Source organism: Channa argus, chromosome 16 (assembly GCF_033026475.1).
Source record: "Channa argus isolate prfri chromosome 16, Channa argus male v1.0, whole genome shotgun sequence".
NCBI lineage: Eukaryota > Metazoa > Chordata > Actinopteri > Anabantiformes > Channidae > Channa > Channa argus.
This window is the reverse complement of record NC_090212.1, coordinates 3155791-3174091: the sequence shown is the minus strand read 5'-3', so window position 1 is coordinate 3174091 and position 18301 is coordinate 3155791. Positions and strand designations below refer to the sequence as shown.

The following is an 18301-nucleotide window of genomic DNA, read 5'->3' as shown; positions in this document are numbered from 1 at the left end:
CACACACACACACACACAGGTGCTTTTCCTGTGCGTGTGATATTATATTGTTTTGGTTGTGACTCAGTCAAACTTGAACACTTTCAAGTTCAGCCAAAAGTTATAAATAATAATACAGTCTGTCTCTACTGTAGTGTAAATAAAATCAGTCATTTCAACTACAGTCTAGTGCTTTAAAAATGAATACTGTAGCAGCAGGAGAGCAAGAGCCACTGCAATGATGTTGGGTGGGCATATTACCCATTTATTTCAGGTGTAATACCATTCCCCAGCCCGAGAGTCTGATTCTGTTCACTTTTATTCTTAACAATGTTCCCTGAAAAGCCTGGACATGCTGCTTCTCATGAGAACAAGAACAAGTATCTTCTGGATAATGAGTTGCCAGTCTCCAGGAAAGCTGAGGTGTAAACAGGAACAAGCACTGGGAAATGCCCAAGCCTCAGTGGCTGGGCCTAGGCCGCATCATTAGCACTGACATTAAACTAAACATTGAGCCTGTGTCTTTTTCTCTCCACTGCCAGTCACTGCCATGAGTCACGCTAGAGGAAATGGACACGCAATGGACATCCAAGTCAGACCAACCAACCGAGTGGACACTGTGTTTTATGTAAACTGACATGCAGTTTTTTTTCCCTTGCCTGTCTGCAGTGAATGGAAATGTGCAGCAGACAGGAAGAGAAATTCACACACTGCTCAAATATTGGGTTGGCAGTAGCATAAAATAAGTGACTGGCTTAGGTTTATTTGTAAATTATTTCAAAACATATAGTGTCAAGATATCCTTTTCCCATTTGACTCGACAAATCAGAGAGTTTGTTCTCACCCTTTATCCAGACTTTTGTGTCACTAGCCTTGTAGTTATTTCACTCTTTCTTCCTGGTTTATTTCCAACACCACAGAAAAAGTTTTTTTACATCAATTTACCCAATGTCTTATGAGGCCATCTTTTTTGATCAGTTCATTCAAACAGAACTGGATGCCATTGGTTTCGTGGCAATGTGCACGTGCAAAAAAGCCGCTTAATGCCAAACCAAAATTTACCAGGCCCTGCCTTGTTCAGTGGGTTTGGGACTTTTCCTTCACCTCATACTCTGAGACGTTCCTCTGTCACCGGCAGATGTCTGACGCCATAGTGGCTCTCCACTCACCTCCATCTCTTCCTGTGGATTTACAATGTCAAAATCAATTCACTCAGGCTCCTGGAGTCTGCTTAGGGATGTATTTGATAGTCCCTAGCACTAATACAAAGTCAGAAAGTGAAGTTAAAGGAAGTGGATGGTTTGAAGACTATAGTTATGTACAGACCAGCTGATGCATTCTGCTTTTTGCAGTATATTTTTATGTAAAGAGGACAAGGTTTCATACTAACGTCTGTTACTTGTACTACATAATCTTCTATTACTAAAGGTTTAGCAAAACTATCCAAATGAATTTGTTCTTCTACCTATTGTGAATTGGCCAGTTAGAAACAAATTTGATGCTGATGTTTTCACATTTTTTTTGTGTTTAGACACTTGTTATTAAGCTATTTAACGTAATAGTTACATTTATGTATGTGTATTATTTATTTAATTGTGCATTTAATAGTGATTGTTTTATTTGCCTAAACTTTGAAGATTAAGGGATGTTGATCTTTGTGTGTTTGTGTGTGTGTGTGTGTGTGTGTGTGTGTGTAGCGTATTAGCTGGCTATAATGGCACCATATTTGCCTATGGACAGACAGGCAGTGGAAAGACCTTTACTATCACAGGTGGGGCGGAGCGTTACAGTGATCGAGGCATCATTCCCCGGAGTCTTTCCTATCTTTACCAGCGCTTCAGTCAGGTGAGCACAGTTTGTATTTTAGTATTTTTCCAATATAAATTAGTTTTTCTTAGGTTTCAGATTAACGTAAATATGACGCATTTTGATACACATCTTTGGTCTACATTAGTATCCTTATGGATCTTTATGCTATAATTTATTTTCCAGTGCTGCTTTTGCTTTTTACATCTTTTTGCACCCATTTTAGTTTTACGCATTATTTACTCAACAGGACAGTAGCATGGTTTATACCACACATATCTCCTACCTTGAGATCTACAATGAGATAGGATATGACCTTCTGGACTCCCGACATGAAGCATCTCGACTGGAAGACCTGCCGTCAGTATTCCTTCTTTTGGTTCTACATCAATTCTGCAAGCATTTGGTTTATTTGTACAGTGAATGGTATTTTTTGCTCTTGAACACATGCTCTTGTGAGTGATTAATGCACTTATTGCAAAGTTGAAAAGACAAACGACCACTGAATCCATTATTCTCCTAAACACTTGCGGGTTTAGTTGAGCTTTATTCCTGAACAGCCATTTTTCAGCCTGGCCTGGAATCACTGTGTGGTGAAATGTGGAGTCTCCAGTATTTCCCACCCCCAATATGAACTGCCAACTGACATAATGAGACTGTGGGACAGCAATGGATGTGGTCAATCTGGTGGCAGGCTCAGTCACTATGGAGAGCAAGAGGGTCATGTGGAGAAATATTTTTTCTTAGCCAGTTGCTGCTGCAGTTAGGGAAATTCATTTTTTTTTATATATATATATCTCTACCTCTTCTCACACCAATTTCTTTTGCCTCCCTTCCTGCCATGCCCCAGTCTTTGACAGTCTCTCTTTCTCAGTGTTCCTCCTGCTTTATGTTTTTTAGGTTGTGTCCATCTCTCTTTATAATTATAAATTCCATCTGTCTGGAGGTTTTAATATGTAATTTTTTTTTGCCTGTTTTTGTCAAACTCAATACTTATTCATTTCAAACTATACTTTGGACTTCCAGGCATGACATCGTCTTTGGATATCGTTTTGGTGTTTGTCCCGTATTTTCTTGCAACAGTTCCATTTAAGTTTCTTCTTTCCTTTAGCTCAAGGTTTAGATACCCACAAATCACAGTCTACTGGAAATAGACAGTGCCCGTTGTTAACCATGCTGTGGCCACACTTGCTGATTTAAGGAGAAGCTGTAGAACTGACAAATTTCTCTCTTTGACTGTTAGTCTGCTTCTCTCTTTATCGTTCTTTTTTTCTGTCATTCTTCATTACTTTTTCTTCTTGTATGCATCTGTGCACTATTTCCATCATGTGTGCAGCATTCCACCCTACAGCTGCCGAAATGGCTGTAAATTATCTAACAATGCAGTCAACATTTCTGTAATTTATATTTGCACAGAAATACAATAAGCATATTCTATTTAAGGTACATTAGGTGGGGCTGTTTGAGAAAATAACAATTAAAGGACACAGCCCATTAATCACAATAAGATTAATACTGTTCTATCCAACCACCTCAATTGACCCACACATATTAAAATAATTCCTTAAATGTCTTACTCAGTTTTTCCACCCTCTTTAACATGTAAACCAATTAGCCATACTGTCACAACCTTGGTGGTATGTTGCTGTAACATCATAGTCATTTTAATCCCATTTGTTCAGGAACAGTGGTTCTAAATGTGTGATGTGGGCTCGAGCCAATCTCCTGTTTGTTTTTTAAATGCGAACCCTGTCTGTTATCAAGTTATGGACCCCCAGATAGATATAGCATGTCAAACTGGGTTGCAACCCACACTGATATGCACATATGACTTGCTTGGATTTTGAGCTGAACAATGCCAAGGCGATCGGATGGAAATAGCTGACATAATTAGTTGGACAGATTTGCTTCAGTATTGGATTATTTAGCTATTGACTGGATGGCTTTACTTTGTAATTTACAGTACTATTGTTATTTTAGTTCATCCAAGTTTATTTGACATTCATTATTATGCTGGAACTTTTATCTAGGTTTTTGTCTTCTCAGAAAAGTAATGATTATGGAGGATCCAGATCAGAACATCCATCTCAGGAACCTGTCACTCCAGCAATCTACAAGTGAGGAGGAGGCTTTGAATCTACTCTTCCTGGGAGACACCAATCGTATGATTGCAGAAGTAAGAGAAGGGGGATCACAGGCTTCCACAGGGTTTATGCACAACACAGTACCCTAGAAATGTACAAACCCCATTTCCAGAAACATTTGAACATTTGTAAATATGAAAAAGGAGGAAATCATTTCATGCAAATTATTTGAAAACTAGTTTTGATAAAAGTACAAAGACATAATATCAAATGTTCAAGCTGGGAAATCATATTTAATAGATAATAGATGTAATAGATGTGTTCTGTCCAATAATAGAGTCAGTCTTATCAGTACATTGTGCTGATAAGACTATCAGCACTATGTATGCTGTGGGACAGCAAGGGTAACCTTTGTGAGGGCTTCATTAAAGCTGAATAATATATACAGATGTTAGAGCGACATATGCTGCAATCCAGATGACTTTATTTTAGGCAAGGCCTTGTTTATTTCAGCAACACAATGCCAAACCACATTCTGCGTGTATTACAAAAGTATGGCTAAATAAAGACTCCAGGTACTAATCTGGCCTGCCTGCAGTCCAGACCTGTCACCCATGGAAAACATTTGGCACCTTATGAAGTAAAAAATGACAATGCAGGCCCCAAACTGTTGAGCAGCAGAAATCCTATATAAACCAAGAATAGGAACATTTTCTTTTAAAATAAAAGCAATTGGTCTAAATTGCTAAACATACTGGTAAACAAACTCCTCAATTTCAACATTTAATATGTTGTCTTTGTACTATTTAAATGATATATATTCTCTATTTATGCAACGTCTGAGTTTTTATGGAAATGTTTATATTATGATATCCACTTTTTGGAATTCACCATACAATGCAGTGCCGTTAGTAAGGATTGTAGACAGAATGCAAAAATACATGACTAATCCCAGGGTTGGACTTAGCATAAAAGCTATTTTTGTTAAATGCAATAGGCATTCGAAAAGCTACATTAGGACCCCTCTAAAATATTATTTTGGTCCCCTGTGGTCCCTTTTACCACGTTTTTTCCAGTAAAACCAAACATTCTCTCTGTAATTTCTCTTTATGTTGTGGTGATTTTTTTTTTTTCTTCTCACAGACACCCAGACTCCCCATGCTGATGAGACATGTGGTGGATTAGCCTTTGCTTTGCAACCTGAGGTTTAGAGCAAAGGGCTGATCTCACCTTGTTTAATCTTGTTGCTAGTTTGTAAGTAAATAACAGACAGTAAAAGTCAACTGAATGATCAGGTTACAATTAAAGACTTTTTCAAAGTTAGTTTTGATGTGGTATACAGCTAAACCATTGCAAAAGAAATAGTTATTTGATCTAAAATTGAATTTCTCCTGAACTTGGAAATGGGTTTAATAGCTAGTATCCTGTCACATAACTCTTATAGTCTACGAGAAAATGGGCCTACCAAGTAATACACACAGAATATATTAACCCCAACAGTTTTGCATTTGTTCTGTTTTAACTTTGAGGCAACATTCTTGTTTCCATGCTCACTGCTTTAAAATCTTGGGGGATTTTTCTGGTGAAAACAAATTCTTGGATGTTACATTAGTCTGTTTATCAAGCAGTATTGTTGATGCACAGTTCAGAAGGGAACCCCCAGTACAGTCCACCCACACTGACATTGATTAACTCATCCTCTCGTTGATTTATTTAAAAGAACATTTCTCTTGGTCCTGAAGAAAACAAAGAACCATCATAGTCAATTTATTGCTGCAAGAATCATCCCAGAAGGACTTGCTCCTTATAGACTTCAAATAAAATTACCAGCAATGCTTTCTTTCTTCTCTCGCTCCCAGTCATGTGGACAAAAGATGACACATCTTTTCACACCAAACTCAGCAAACCATGGTCTCAGTTGCTTTTGAGAGTTAGCAGGTGGGCAGGAAATGCATTTCACCTTCTGACCCTTCTTTTTAACCTCACTGGGAATCATTGTGTCTCATCTATTCTTGGGGGTTGCGGTTGGGTTGGGGGGGTACAGAGCCTGGACCTATGCCATTCTTTGTACAGCTTAACTTCCACCTGAACTCAGGGGAGTGAGTGGGGTGAATAGCAGGTGATCCAAAAGAAACTAAACTCAGCAACTCAACTTTACTCAGCAGTTTCTAACAGTTTTTGGGGTTTGTACAACATGATTTTAACATTGTGCTGACCCAGTGCAGCGCTCTGTGTGGTCCGCATGTGGTGCATGTAAAATCAACAAGTGGTCAATTTAGAACGCAGGAGAGTAAAGGAAATGACTTTAGTGAGGTTGCATTGTCCTGCTGTTTTTTTCCCCAACATATTTGAGTGCAACTGTGTGGAGACTCTGTTGACATATTGTCCATAAAACTTGTGAACAATGACATACACATACTGTAATTGATGTGCTCTTGTTTGTACACGATTTCTCTGCTGGTGCTCATTCTTGATAACTGGCACAGTAAAAGGGACACAATGACACTCAGAGACAAGAACAAGTGACTCCTTATCTGTAGGCAGCTGCCAGTGTTTTAAAGGATTTGAACTGATACCGATGTGTTAATGGTCACATCTATGTCAGTTCACAAGTTTTTTTGTTTCAGTGTATTAGCAGCAATTTCTGAAAGTTTACTTTTGAGATCTACCTTGTTGTGATAGTTTTTTCATTGAGTTCTAAATGCATTCAATACATTGTTTTTAATGGAAACTACAAAATTCAGTCACCTTGGCTATAGAGTTAGGTGATGTCTGCTGGGTGAGTGGGAATGTAATAAGAAGTTCCTTATCAAGGCTTTACCAGCATTTGTTCGGTATTGGTGTTTAGACTGAACAATAGACTTAATTGTAAAACTAACACAACTTCTTTAAAATCCTCTCTATTGCCAAGCATAAGCCTTTTTGCACCCTGGTATGTCATCCCTTGCCAACATTTTAAAGGGTGCCTCATACTGCTTTAAGGCATCCATGTGGAACAAACATGGACATGTGCAGAGTGAAGGGAATGTGGACCGAAGAAAGAGATGACAGCAGTGGGTTAAGATAGTAAAAGACCTGCTATGAAGTTTCGTGACCCAAACATGCAGATGTTGGCACATTTATGGCGTCAAGAACTCTGGGTCATAATACTTTTTTACAGTCAATTATCTGGAATGTCTATAATACTTTTAAGCAGTGAGAGAAAAGTGAGTCATGCTCATATCATATATCAGAAAGCCTTGATCAGAAACTGATCCAAGTCCCGTGTATGTACGATGTAGGTTAGTTTAGGAATATTAGTAAATAACCATGTAATCGTGTGACAACAACATCTACTGTATCAGATATTACAGTCCTTCTTTTTCTTGTGTGTGTACTCCCATCTAAAATATGGGAACAAACTAAGGATATAAAAAAAAGTCCAAAATCAGCACTATTTCAGTGATTGTCCAGTTCCTCAGATTCTCTCACAGAGCACCCAATGAGTAACCCGTCCTCTTCTGATTATTAATACATTGTGTTTGTTTGTGCAGAGTGACTCACACTCTCTTTCTGTCTCCCGTTTTCAACCTGACTTCTGTTGGTCCAACGGCCATCTGTAAATCAACGTCAGCTTTTGAAAATGCTTGGCCCGGTGTTTACTGCCCATCACTTACACATTGTGTACTTCTGATCTTCAAACCAGCGGGGCAAGAAAAAAATAAGAATCAAAAGAAAACGTACTTTTTGTTGTTGTTTTTTTAAATATGGAAAGTACTACAGATGCAGAGTAAAATTCCTTTTCTTCTTTTTTTTTTGTGTCAACCATGTGTACAAATTTCAGATGATTTGCAATTCTCTCACACAAATGTAATTGTATCCTGACAATAACTTTATTTTCAAAATGGTCTTTCTATATTTTGCTCTCTTACTTTTTATCATATCTAGACTCCCATGAACCAGGCATCCACGCGCTCCCACTGTATTTTCACTGTGCATTTATGCAGACGTGAGCCTGGGTCAGCCATCGTGCAGCGCTCCAAGCTCCATCTGGTGGACCTAGCTGGATCGGATAGAGCTAGCAAAACTGGTTTGAATGGGCAGCTGCTCACTGAGGCCAAGTACATCAACCTTTCCCTTCACTATTTGGAGCAGGTAATAATTTCTGAATGTGAAATAATACACTGTATGAATTCAACTAGAAAATATATGTGATGTAAACAGTGAAATGCAATTTGGTATCGACTACATCTTATTTGATGTGTTGGGAAGTTTGCCTCACTTACTGTGAAATGTTTGAGAAAACAAATTTTATTTTTTTTGTCAGCTGTCACTCATTTTATGATTTTATGATTGACACTCATTTTATGATTAAGAACCATTCACCAATATTTTTTTTATACAATGCAATCAGACATTTTAGTTGCTATTTCCATTCTTAATTTACATGTCAGGTTTGTAAGCTTTTCATTTCTCCTTTCCTCAGGTGATCATTGCTTTGTCAGAGAAGAAACGCTCCCATATTCCCTACAGAAATTCCATGTTAACATCTGTGTTGAGGGACAGCCTTGGTGGCAACTGCATGACCACCATGATTGCCACTATGGCAGCTGATAAGAGGAACACTGATGTAAGAAATTGACACCCATATGTTGAAAAGCAGTATTCTGTTAGATTGTGTAAAATAAGCCCTGTTACTGGTAAATGTACAGGATTCATTTGTTTTTGCCGTACACTGAAGGCATTTCAATTTAAAGAGAATCAAAACTTATTTGGAGGAGCTTCATCAAGCAGCAAGTTTCAAAAGATGCTGCCAACTCAACAAAGGACTCAATCAGAGCAAAAATGCAAAGTTTAGGACTGTCTAAGTCAGTCTTCCTGCGACTGTGACGCAGAAAGGCAGAGCGGTTGTTCACCTATCCCCCACTTGTTGGTTTACTCTCGGCTCCTCCGGTCACATGTCCAAGTGTCCTTGAGCAAGACACCAGACCTTAATCTAGCTGTGACTCTACTGCAGGTCTGGATGTGAGTGTGAATCGTTGCATGTTTGTGTGTGTCTTGCGATAAACCTCTATTCTCATCCACTGATGGCTGAAGGATAAGTGGTTAAAGATAATGGATAAATGGATGGATTGATAATTACTTACTTTAAATGATCTTCTGTAGTAGTTTTGCTCGCTTAACATATGGGCACTCTGTTACAAAAGGTGCTTATTTAAAATATCTAGATTTAAATACTATGAAATAAAAGCAGAAATTCTGAACTTTTGTGTCATAACCATTGTTGTAACCATTGACTTTATGTATTCAGTGTATCTACTAAATCTGCAAAATTAAAATGTCTTTCTACTAATACTGGTTTTCCCTAATACAGAAAAGCATTGACAATTATTTCAAAACTATTCTGCTCAGGAGTCCATCTCTACGTGCCGCTTTGCTCAGCGCGTGGCTCTCATCAAGAACGAAGCAATTTTGAATGAAGAACTGGATCCTGCCATGGTGAGACAATCAGACACTCGCAGCACTTCTCCAGTCGCTGCAAATACCATAACCTAGCCACATGATCACCCTTAAAGTGCTGTTTCATTACGGCCAGACCCTCCTCGTAGCTTCCAGACTTTAAATTGGTTAATTGATGATGATGAATTGCAGTCAGAATACACTGTCTAAATGTGATTTACCATGTGCTAAAGGGTCCTCTTTGGGTTTGCAGTGCTTAAAATTTTTTTATCGTTTTACACAGTCATTCCAAAAGATGTAGCTCTCCATTTCAACAGGTGGATGCATGTCCATCTTGTGTTATTTAGACTGCTCACAGATCTTGTTTGCATTCTCTCGGTCTTGTTTACATGCTTCTAGTGGTGTTATGGCATATTTTATCCCAATACCTCACAGCCTCTTAAGAAAACATCCAGCTGTACTGTACACTGTTGTGTGTTTATATGTCCTAACACACATTCACGAAGAGAGGAACAAACACACAGCAATTCAAAGTGTTCAAAAAAGTGTGGACACAGTTTGACATTTTTAAAATGAGAGTCGGCACTTTGTTTACTTTCATTAATTTCATTTATTGTCTATGTGCTATTACATAGGAAATGTGGCCAGAGCAGGAAGTGTAACAATGAAGTCCTTGGATTTTTGCACACGTGGTTGCTGAGACCACTTAACTAATAGGCCTTACACATACAATATGTTACTAAAAGCAGATAAATATCTGATGGTCTCCTTCACTTTCTTCCTTAAGAATCCTTGTTGCACCTCTCTCTATTTCAGTGTGCCTGGAAGCAGATCTGGTAAAGTAAAGGCTCCTCAGGGGGTATACAGTAGTAAACCATCACAGTTATATCTGCGTCTTCCCCTCCCAAGCCCATATGCCTCAAGATCAACCGCTACTGTATTTCTCCTACTGAGACTTGGCTGGCCACTTGCAAACCCTACAGAGGTATTTTTAAGAGAGTCTGCGGCCAGCACAGTAATTGTGACAGTGTCTGGCTGCTCCCAGTTGGGTCCAGCAAACTAACAGCTCCAGGCAAACCCAAACTCCATGGGCAAACCTCTTGGATCCGTTAAGGACTTTTTAGTGTTTCTCATTTTATTTGTTTCTCCGGTCTCTCTCTATCTTTCTTCCTAAGGAAAAAAAGCAAAGCCACAACTGCAGTTTGAAGATTATAATGATGTCATTTATTGTGGTTTGAGGTGACACTGTCTATAGGGCATCCTGCTTGTGGTCATGAAACAGTTGGATAAATTATCCTATAGGCTGCAAAATAAAAGAAATAATTTAAAACTGAACAGCAGGATACCTGCCAAAATAGACGAAACAAGTCTCTCAGGGAAAGAAATGAGGTGTTGAAAGTGACCTGTGATCATACAGCCACAGTGAGCCCATGATATATGTTATGTGCTGTTTCAGTTTAAGATCAGTCTTACGCTGATATTTCATCCAATCTGATCCTGGTGTACAGTCATTCGACGAGATCCTTCTAGAGAGTTTGTTAGTTTTTTTAATCCTCTCAGTTTAGGCTTTACCGCAGTGGATCCTGTGGTGTGTGTTTTAATTTGAAATTTTATTTTATTGCTGAATGCCCTTCCGGATGCAACCCTCGCCAATTTACCAAGCTTGGATGTGCTCTGACTTTCCCAGGGATACTTCGACAGGTGGGACAGTGGGAGTTGGGGCAATGTGTCGTTGTCACCACTGATACTTCACCAGTACAGTAAATGGTATAACAATAGTATAAAAGCGTATTTTTGATTGCAGCAAGTAAAACCAGTGTTCATATGCTCACTGGACTATTGTTTTGGAGACCCCGTCTGTAAGGTGTGGTGGGAACCCTCCCATGTTTGTGGCATACCCTGAAATATATATGCATTTGAGTTGTTACCTGTGGTCTAGTGCAGTGCCTACTGTACACTTTAATGTGGCTGATTTTTTTTGCACAAGATTTTAAAAGAGAGGTACTATACTATATATTACAAGTCAAGGCTGTTGTAAAAGTCAATTTAATTATCCAGACTGGAATATTCCAGTTTCTGCGTTTAGTAACACACTTGCTGTACATGTAATGTACATGTTTGATGGATTTCTGTCTCCACATATAGATATGCTGACATCATCACATCGTCACATGGCTTGAGTCAGATTTTATTCAGAGTGTCTAGAAGTCTGCTGTGGTGCTGTGGTACCAGTGTGGGCTCAGTGCTCTGAAATAGACAGCACGATTCCCCTGACCAATAGCTGGCAGTCAGCTTCTGAGGATGCAGCTGGGAGAATTACATCAGACCAAGAGTTTCAGGGAGCGGCTCTGGTAAAAGATGGTCAGATATGACAGTCAGTGTTAAAAATATGATATGGGCTGGGATCAGGGGTACAATTTTTGTTAAGCTAGGTTGCACCTACCCAAAACCCACAATGCAGGTCTGTTTCTTCTCATGAGCATCTTGAATTAACAGTGTCTGACCACATGAATGGTTTTGGTTTTTCAGTTGGTAGTTTATCTGTTCGAAAAGGCAGCAGTCCTCTAAGTAAGATAACTTGGTCGACCTTTGGCCTTGATTTAGTTTTCCTTAACCTTTGGCTTCTTAGCAACTTTGTGCAAGCTCTATGAGTATAGAACACATTTGACATTTTCTGTTGCATTTGCTCTTTGCTATTCTGATACAGTTTTATTCTTTCAGTCTGCTTTAGTAGTTTACAGTGTGGTCAAACTCAGCGGTGATGGTTATGTGGGGTTTATCCTAAAGAAAGAAATGGGTCATGTGAGAAAAAGAACAATTGCCATTTCTTTTTAAGTGGTTTAGTGTGTTGTTTCGTGGTGTAATTTGTGCAGAATTTTTATTACAAGTGGTCTGGCTTCCTTTCAGTAACTACACCATCTATTGATTTTTGTGTAAGCTTATTTTCCCCTCCATTAAAATGTAAATACATTTCATTGTTCAGATGTAATGTACATAGAAAGGGTTGCCCTATTCTTGGATTGATTCCCACTTCTCAAGGGATTTAGCAAATGAACATGTTGCCAGTATTGTATCTTATACAATACAAGCTTGCAAAGAAACCAAGCTGATACTTTTGTTAAGCTAATGAGTTTATTCTGTATGTTTCAATTTTGTATTATTATTTATGAAAGTAAGTATTCTTAATCAATTGTATTTAAGTCGGTTACATAGACTAACAATTAACTAGTCAATCAAAATTGTACACATCTCATTGTTAGTTCATCATTAAAACACACAGTAAAACCCTTAGTGCATGGACCCTGAGGTCTAAAGGCACCATTAGCCTTTTATTATGTGTTCTTTAAATCAATATGAGTGTCTAGGGTGCATCTGTCACAAAATACAATACCTTGGCTACATGTCTTCTGTTGCTGTTAGTACTTCCATGACTAAAATTTATGCTGCTACTGTGGGTACTTGCTGCAAATATGGTTCTCCAAGTACTTAAGTAGCTGTCTCTGTGTTGGTGAGATATTTTGCTTTTTATATATACAGTAACCAGACCGGTTACTAACAACAACCAGTTCTTTGGATGAGTGTGCTTTAACCAAACACGTGTGGACAGACAGCAGCAAAAAAGTTTTATGTGTTCTTTTTTTTGCCACTATAGCTCTTTAATAGTAGTTTATGTTTTGCCTTTGCTTTGTTCTTCCTTTTCTTGCTAAAGCATCTAGTTATCTGGACTCAAAATGCATCAGTAAGATAATCCCCAAGATCATTTTCAAACAGATTGGCTTATGAGTTGGCAGTAGCGAAATACTGACTCTGCATGTGCTTGTGTGTGTGTCCTTATTTTTGGAACTATAGGTGCTAAAGTGTGTAGAATTTCCTTTCATACTGCAGTTATTTTCTAATCATTTTTTTGTGTGTGTGTGTTTTAGTTAATAACACGTCTGAAAAGGGAGATCCTGTCACTGAAGGAAGAGCTTGCCATGGTGACAGGAGAGCAGAGAGATGACCAGCTGACAGTGGAAGAGATCCAGAAGTATGTCTCCCCTATTTACTTGATTGCTTGTCCTATCAATCCTGTCAATCTGTAAAGATAATCTTAACATTACATCCTGCACTGCGGTAGTGTGTGCAGAAATGTAATAATGTGCCCTAAGTGAGCCAGTCATGTTTTAACACTGCTGAAATGTACTCAACTCTCTAAGATTTATATAGTGACAGAGCAGAGCGTTTTTTTTTAAGACTGCAAGCTGTGTTTTAATATTCATAATGTCTTAAATCAGTTTGATTCTGTTACAGTTATATCTAGATTTATAATTTATAATTGTTTATGGGTATATGGTGACTTACAGAATGCGTTGGTTGGTTTTGGGCTGAGTAATTAAAGCAGGTCAACCATTAATTGCAGGTTGGTGGTTTGATCACTAGGTCATTCTGCTCACATATTGAGATGACCTTAGTTTTTATGGCGCCTCATCAGTATATGAGTCTGTAAATGTATGAATGGGTAAAGGTAAGCATACAGTAAAATTAAGTTAAGTTAACCTGTGACAAATTTAACTAAATAGTAATAATTAAAAGGCACATACCCGTGAATATAAGGTCTCAGAATTCAAACTATGTCAGGACAAATACCAAGCCCTGATGTCTCTGAGATTTTCCAAGAGCACAGTTGTCTCAGCAGTACAGATGACCGTCTCAGTAACATTTTATCAATCGGATCTTAATGGTTGAGTTGCTATACTACACCCACATTAATAAATGATTGCACATAACAACATTGATGTCCCCTTTCCAAATGCACATACTCTACATCTTCGGGTATATGCATTTCTCTCTTCCCAAAAAACTATGCTGATCCCTTCAGTGTAAGAGTCAGTACACATTCACTTTCGTACAAGCTTAAGTTCCTTTAAATTGGTTTTTATAAATACAGCATTAGTTTGCTACATTTGTTACATATCACCTCACAACTGAAACTTAGGTATTTAGAAAATCAAATTCTGGCATTTAAAAGGTTTTGGTTTTTTTTTTCTTGTCCAGTATTCTTCATGGCATTGAAGGGCATTCTCCAACATCAAACTTTATATCATGAAACCACTGATGTCTCACAGGGCCCTGAAACAAGACCACTGTGTTTGTTTTAAATCCTTTGTCAAGTAAACTTGCGTGTTTCTACAGCGAACACATTAAAGTGGAAAATAAAAACCGCACATTGTCGTGCCTACATTGGATCCGTCTGGACAATTGCCTCCTGTTCTTTTCCTACGGCCAATTTCAGAGCTTGAAGATCCAATGTTTGTACTATCATCTAGGGATAGTTCATTAACAGGCCAGCCCAGTGGAGCTGAAACACATGTTAAAGTAAATAGTTTTCTTTGACTAGAGCCAGATTTTAAACATTACAAGCACTCCTTAACTATAGATCTTAACTGTTTGAGTGCGTGTCTAGCCTGTTAAATGAAGAAGGATTGGGACATGGGATTTTGACGTGGTTTAAAAATCAGTAGTTAATCAAAAAGACTAGATGTGTCTTGTCTTTGTGTTTAGGTTAGAAGAGCTGGTCAAGGCCTTTCTGGATGATCCTGACCCACAAACACCACTGTTGCTGGGACCAGACATGAGGAAAATCCAGCACTGTTTCTTTGTGCTGAAGGTATTATATTCACACTCTGTGTTCAGTAGTGCATACGTTTTATGTTTGCTTCAACAGCACGTGGCTGTGCGTAAACAAACTTTAATTTTTTTGATAAGTGAGGTGTAAGAACTGACTTCATACTTCATACTTCTTTTTCACTGTCTTTTCACAGAAAAAACCTTTAGTTTATCGCAGACCTAAGCATAAATGACATAATCGGAACTGAAATTCTTATATGTAATACTGTTTTATTTCTAAACATTTTTTTATTCAAATACACCTTTGCGGAAACAAAATCAATTCAACAAAAATACTGCAGTGTCTTATATCTTGGCCATAAATTACAAATATATTAGGATTCTGTGATGCCGTTTTCTCCAGGGCTGTTGATCTTCCCATGGCCTGACCAAAGTCTAGACAATTGGATGTTTTTGTGTTATTTGCTATGTAATTAGGTACAAGATGTTACTAGTGTGTGTGTGTGTGTGTGTGTGTGTACAATTTTAATTGTATAAGCAATTTTTTAAAATTAGATTTTTAAAATAGATTCCGGCTGCTTATCAGTTCAGTGACTCCAGTCCTTTGTCATATTTTTCTTCTCATATCCCTCTAAATGTTTGCAGACAGGTTTGATTAGCACCAGGGCCCTACTATTGAGCCATGTTTTACATTGTGTTGCTAAAACAAGCAAGACCTTCCCCGGAAAAGATGACTGGATGCCATGAAATGCTGCTCCAAAATTCTTTGTATTGTTCAGCATTAATCGAGTCTTCACAGATGTGCTAATTACCCATGCTGTGTACACTAATGCTACCCCAGAGCATAACGGATGCTGGCTTTTGAACTGTGCACTGGTGACAAGTCAGATGGTCCCTATCCTCTTTAGCATGGAGAAATCCACGTAGGCACCTCTGTCCATTTTAAAGGAGATCAGGCTCAAAGAAGGTGCCAGCATTCCTGACTCTTGTTTGTATATGGTTGTTGTATTGCATACAGTTTTAGTTTTCATTTGTAAAAGCAGCAATAAGCTGTGTTATCGGCAATGATTTTCAGAGGAGTTGGTAGCCAAGTCCCTTTTTCCAGATTCCCTGAATGTTTTAATGAGATGAAATCCCAATATTGTTTGCATTTTTTTCTTAAGAAAGAACATTTTTTGACAGAGTAATGAATCTTTCCACTTACTTGCTTCCCAAAGACTATACCAATTCACATACTGACCTGTTCCTAGTTAACATCATTCGTTGTAAGATGTTTTATTGTTTCTTTAGCATCATTCAACTTTTCCATTTCTTTGTTACTTCAGTACATCCGTTTTTGGCATGAAATTCAAAAGAGCTGATATTTTGCAAACTATCAAATCTATAATTATTATTATACCATTAGATTTCTTATCTCTCTACAAGTTACAATCAAAAACAGGTTTTAAATGATTTACAAATTTCACAAAGCATCCCGACGCTTTTTGAAATGGGGTTTGTAGGTTGTCTCAATAAATTGCATTGCATCTAAAGAACTAAGAGCTAAGGTAGGATCACAGTTGGGGACTGCAGTGTGCATTCTCATTATATTCTAACATTTATAGATTAAGTCATTGCTTTTTTTTTTATAAGAAATTAGTTGATAAGAAGGATTCATAAAAACATTAATAGAATTAAGTAAGCAGATGTGCTAATCTATTACCGGTTATGTCGTTTGCAGAAAATGTCTTTTGCAGAAAATGGCCAATTTTTACATTTTTCAAAGTGATACAGTGATACATAATACATATTTCATTCTGCATTTTCAACCGATGGCCCACTGCTGCTAAATGAGTTAGGGAAAACAGTGCAGGGCTCACACTGTTGCTGGGCTCTGGTTTGGTTGGAGCTGGAGCTGCCACTAGAAGTATTTCCAGATCCCACTTGAACGTCTGTTTATCTCTCTTTCAGTTTGTTATGATCCACAAACTTTATCTCCTGTTCAGTTTACATTCCTCCGAGCATCACCCCAGTCACACTCCAGTGATTCTGTAGGGAATTGAATCTGGTTTTAATTCAATCTCTTTGTTCTTTGTTCTGAGTGCTGACTAGCTCTTCCATGCTCAACTCTATGCTTGTCCTTGGTCGAGGGTGATGTTCTACATCACAGTACACATCTGCAGTTTAGACTTGTCAAAGAGGAGTTTATGTAGATGGGTAGTATGACTTCAGTGATTTAATACCATATGTACTGTATGTTGTCACTCTGCATTATAGAATGAATACAAAAGGTATTGTACTGTACAAACTGAAAAATATTAGTCCAAATTTCAGTGACTTCTTCATTGTGTTTTTATTTATAATATAATCAAGCTCCTTTCTGTTTGGACAGTTTTGGCCGAATGCCTTAGAACAGTCAATTTGAAATAAAATAATGACAGCACAGTGAAGTGTGAACTTTTATTAGCTTTTATGTTCATAGCTATTTATGTTTTTAAAATTACATTTTATTCAATTTATTTAGTTTTTGTAAAGTGTAAATGCAATTTTGCACTTGTAATACTATACATGTCAAATTCAATAATCTTTCTTATACTTTCTGTACAGACAATGATTTTAGCCAAGCAAAGTGGAGGAAACAGGCACAGTGATGGACAAGAGTCACCAGCAGCAACAGTGAGGGAAGAAGTAGTGCAGGACGCCCACCACAGCACGGCAGAAGTGACCAAATTAAAGGAGATGTTGATCCAGCGTGACAAAGAGATTAGTATCCTTTGACATTGCAACCAACTTAGTTAAGTTCTAACTAACATCTAGGCCTGGTTGAAATTTGGGGGAGTTTAGTCCAATTCTCAAATTAAAAAATGTGGGATAAATAATTTGCAAAGGTCGGCCTGCAGCTACTGCACATTTTATTGAGTTAAGAAAGAAGGTGATTCACATTATTCAAAATACAAACCATAATTTCGTACAATTTGTGGCTAAATAATTTTTCTCACAAATACAATTGATTTGTTATTTGCTAACCTAGGAGGATGAGAGTTTCTGTCGCAAAATAAAAAGGTGGAACGTTTAGATATGTCTTCAATTAAGTGATAATGTTGGATCACCTTCAAAGAAAATGCTATAGAGTTATCAACCTTACAAGTGTATGACCAAATATTAGTATATTCATTGCTAGTGCCCCAAAATACACGTTAGATCTTCTATTGTGTATGTTCAGAGAGATTTTTATCTATTAACTGCAATTAATCATAGTTACTAATTAATTCTAATAACTGTGAAATGTTTAAATGTGATTTCTAATGGATTTATGTGATGATTCTTTGCTCAGTCCCCCTGGCTGCAACTTGTCATTAGATCACAGCATATTAGATGGAAAATTGGGATCTCTGCTTGATTATTTA

At 37.8% G+C, this 18301-nt stretch overlaps 1 protein-coding gene across 1 annotated transcript in view; it reads left to right on the top strand.

Moving 5' to 3' along the window:
- Positions 1–18301, top strand: part of kif6 (kinesin family member 6) — a 50743-nt gene that overhangs the window by 6711 nt on the left and 25731 nt on the right. Inside the window, exons 4-12 of the mRNA XM_067478937.1 lie at positions 1677–1824; positions 2036–2145; positions 3832–3961; positions 7797–8003; positions 8335–8478; positions 9261–9347; positions 13232–13335; positions 14850–14955; positions 17502–17661. Coding sequence (XP_067335038.1) covers positions 1677–1824; positions 2036–2145; positions 3832–3961; positions 7797–8003; positions 8335–8478; positions 9261–9347; positions 13232–13335; positions 14850–14955; positions 17502–17661 — 1196 coding nt within the window. The remainder of the gene's footprint in view (positions 1–1676; positions 1825–2035; positions 2146–3831; positions 3962–7796; positions 8004–8334; positions 8479–9260; positions 9348–13231; positions 13336–14849; positions 14956–17501; positions 17662–18301) is intronic.